The sequence below is a fragment of the Cephus cinctus genome, unplaced genomic scaffold (assembly GCF_000341935.2).
Source record: "Cephus cinctus unplaced genomic scaffold, Ccin1 Ccin1_scaffold3360, whole genome shotgun sequence".
Taxonomy (NCBI): domain Eukaryota; kingdom Metazoa; phylum Arthropoda; class Insecta; order Hymenoptera; family Cephidae; genus Cephus; species Cephus cinctus.
The window spans coordinates 598-3557 of record NW_014334559.1 but is presented as its reverse complement, the minus strand read 5'-3'; the positions used below and the strand labels follow the sequence as shown (position 1 = coordinate 3557).

Here is a 2960-nt window from a genome sequence, read left to right as displayed (position 1 = left end):
CGGAATATGCCTTAAGATGTATGTATGCTATTTTGGAACGCAACGTTATGTTATTCAGGTGGCGTTATTAACCATTCTAACGGTAATAATAACGGAGATCAAAGATTGTGTTTTCTGTTTTTTTTTTGAACTTTGAAGAAGAAAGGGAAGCTGGAAATAATGTTTCTTATTTTTTCATTTCAATTATGCTATAATTATGTACTCTAAAATCGACTACAGAATCGGTTAATGGGAAATCGATCATTTAGTGCCCAATTTAATTGTCAATCGATTCTGTTACGTTCGATTCGAATCGATTTTTTTTTAGGAAGAATCGATATCCCTAGTCCAGACTTCGAGAAAAACAACATTACGATTAAAAAAAGACCAGTTAAGGGTAACGCATGCAGTGAAGAATATTACGTCAAAGAATATGATTGACCACCATAGGCTCCAGAACTAAGAATGTTTAGTTTCTCAACATAAAACCGTTACTAAAGTAGAAAAAGAACTTGACAATCACTTATCAGTGAATAAACCTTAAAATCCCTAAATTAAAGAAAATAAACGTTTCCGCTATTACACAAGTTCTCTTGCTAGAGTTATGAATACTGGGGAAAATATTTAACTTGCAAGTTATTAGCTCTAAAATATTCATTCATATGGAATCAACCAGGCCTCAGGAATGTTAAGAGTAAAAACAATATTTACTGCATAATGAAAATATTAAGTAAGATATATGTCGGCTAAAGTACAGTAAAATATATGTTACTGGGCATATTTGGATTGAATTTAGAAACGTCTCAGAGTATAAACGGATGTGCATGTTCCTCGAAATAACAGAGTGTTGGTCCTAAAAAGGACCGTTATTATTTTATATGCCTTCGGTATTTAGGCACGTTCTCCACGAATACGGCGAGCCAACTGGATGTCCTTTGGCATGATGGTGACACGCTTGGCGTGGATGGCACACAAGTTGGTGTCTTCGAAGAGGCCGACGAGATAAGCCTCGCTAGCTTCTTGAAGTGCCATCACGGCTGAACTCTGGAAGCGAAGGTCCGTCTTGAAGTCCTGAGCGATCTCGCGAACCAATCGCTGGAAGGGCAGTTTGCGAATGAGCAGCTCCGTGCTCTTCTGATAGCGACGAATCTCACGCAGAGCGACGGTTCCTGGTCTGTAGCGATGAGGCTTCTTAACTCCTCCGGTAGCTGGTGCACTTTTACGTGCAGCTTTCGTAGCCAATTGCTTCCGAGGAGCCTTTCCTCCAGTTGACTTGCGAGCAGTCTGTTTCGTACGAGCCATGTTCAGCTAATATCTCTTTCACTGAGCGTCGATAGACCTTTACATCATAAAACTCAAATGCAGTATGACAGCGTCTACTTTGGTCACTGCCTTTTAGACTCGACCGATTGTTGAGCTCGACGCTTATTTGCCAGTTGGTAAGTGGTGGGGATACGAATAGGAGTGAGGATAAATACCCCTCGAATCCTGGCTACTGCATCAGTTCTACGGAATATTTCTTCGAGAGATCTTCAATTCAGGATCATTGGTGAAAATGACTGGCCGTGGTAAGGGAGGAAAAGGTTTGGGAAAGGGAGGAGCGAAGCGTCACAGGAAAGTTCTTCGTGACAACATCCAGGGAATCACGAAGCCTGCTATTCGCCGTTTGGCTCGCCGAGGCGGTGTTAAACGCATCTCTGGCCTGATTTACGAAGAGACCCGTGGTGTTCTCAAAGTCTTTCTGGAAAATGTCATCCGTGATGCAGTTACCTACACCGAACATGCCAAGAGGAAAACCGTCACTGCCATGGACGTGGTCTATGCGCTGAAACGTCAAGGACGCACTCTCTATGGCTTTGGTGGTTAATTTGTTTTTCCGGTTCTCAGCTACTCTTCGTACACAAAACAAGGGCCCTTTTCAGGGCCACAAACTTTTTCAATGCGTAAATGGAGCGAACCGTTTTACAATAGTATGCACTAATTAATTTTAATTCCTCACCTCTTTCACAAGTTTAAGATTTAGATCATCTTATGGTTTCCGTTCGAATAATAATACACCTAATATCCATTCCGTATAATTATTTTTGCAACAGTGTTTTTTAATGACCTCCATGTTTTATATGTTCGTCTGTTAAACACGAAGGTTTGGTCTAAAATTGGGATAGTCGTTAAAGTTCATCTTCGTTTCTTACACTACTCTTTAAAATCATGTGTGTGATATTAATATAAATAAAATACTGAACTAGCTTCCAAATTCTGGTAGCTTCTATGAGAGAGTTCGATTTATGAGCTTCAAAATATTTGGTTTTAGGATTTTCCGATTATCTTGTATTTCAATGAATTAAATGTCCACTAAACAGTAAGAAGTTGAAAATGAGAAACTATTGTGTGGTGGAGGTGGTTGTCAATCACATCAGGTCCAGACAGGGTTCACCCATAATCAGTAATATGTATTATAGATTCATCGAACGTGGTTGACGCTATACTAGGATGAGTGAAGAAAAGAAGTGAAAGATTTATGTTCGAAGTTTAAACCTGTTCAATTTCTTAGTGGGAACAATTAATTGTATTTAAAGGATCATTTTGGTGCAACTCGCAAGTTAAGATGGTCTTTTGAATATTAAATTACCGTAGTTTAAGCATACTTTAGAAATAATGTAACACTAATATAGAAATATTAATCAATGATGGCATCAATTACATTGTGATCATTAAAGTAAGATATAACTGAGCTGAATATCTATAAAATGTTTTGTGTATCAACACAGATAATTGTCTAGTATAGATAAAGTTATGGGTATGTAAAAACATAAGCAAAGACGACCGGTAAGGTCTTCGTACTTATAGTCTTGTCCATCGCCCCGGAATATTTTCCACACGCATAGGTCCCCACGATGTAGCCGAAAATCGCGAAATTCCTCGTTTATTTTAAGGATGCAATAGCATTGGATAATTTAACTAACTTCGTAAAGAATGATTTC

At 38.6% G+C, this 2960-nt stretch overlaps 2 protein-coding genes across 2 annotated transcripts; one reads left to right on the top strand and one right to left on the bottom strand.

Annotated features, from left to right (window-relative positions):
• Positions 1-782: 782 nt before the first annotated feature.
• LOC107274560 (histone H3) lies at positions 783-1325 on the bottom strand. Its single transcript, XM_015753796.2, has one exon. The coding sequence runs from the start codon at positions 1279-1281 to the stop codon at positions 871-873; it is 411 nt and encodes a 136-aa protein (XP_015609282.1). The 5' UTR covers positions 1282-1325; the 3' UTR covers positions 783-870.
• Positions 1326-1534: 209 nt separating this feature from the next.
• LOC107274558 (histone H4) lies at positions 1535-2389 on the top strand. Its single transcript, XM_015753794.2, has one exon. It carries the CDS (start codon positions 1535-1537, stop codon positions 1844-1846), a length of 312 nt encoding a protein of 103 aa, XP_015609280.1. The 3' UTR covers positions 1847-2389.
• Positions 2390-2960: the final 571 nt, after the last annotated feature.

Coding starts and splice junctions, on each gene's coding strand:
- LOC107274560 (XM_015753796.2), bottom strand. CDS start 1,281: ATGGCTCGTACGAAACAGACTGCTCGCAAGTCAACTGGAGGAAAGGCT.
- LOC107274558 (XM_015753794.2), top strand. CDS start 1,535: ATGACTGGCCGTGGTAAGGGAGGAAAAGGTTTGGGAAAGGGAGGAGCG.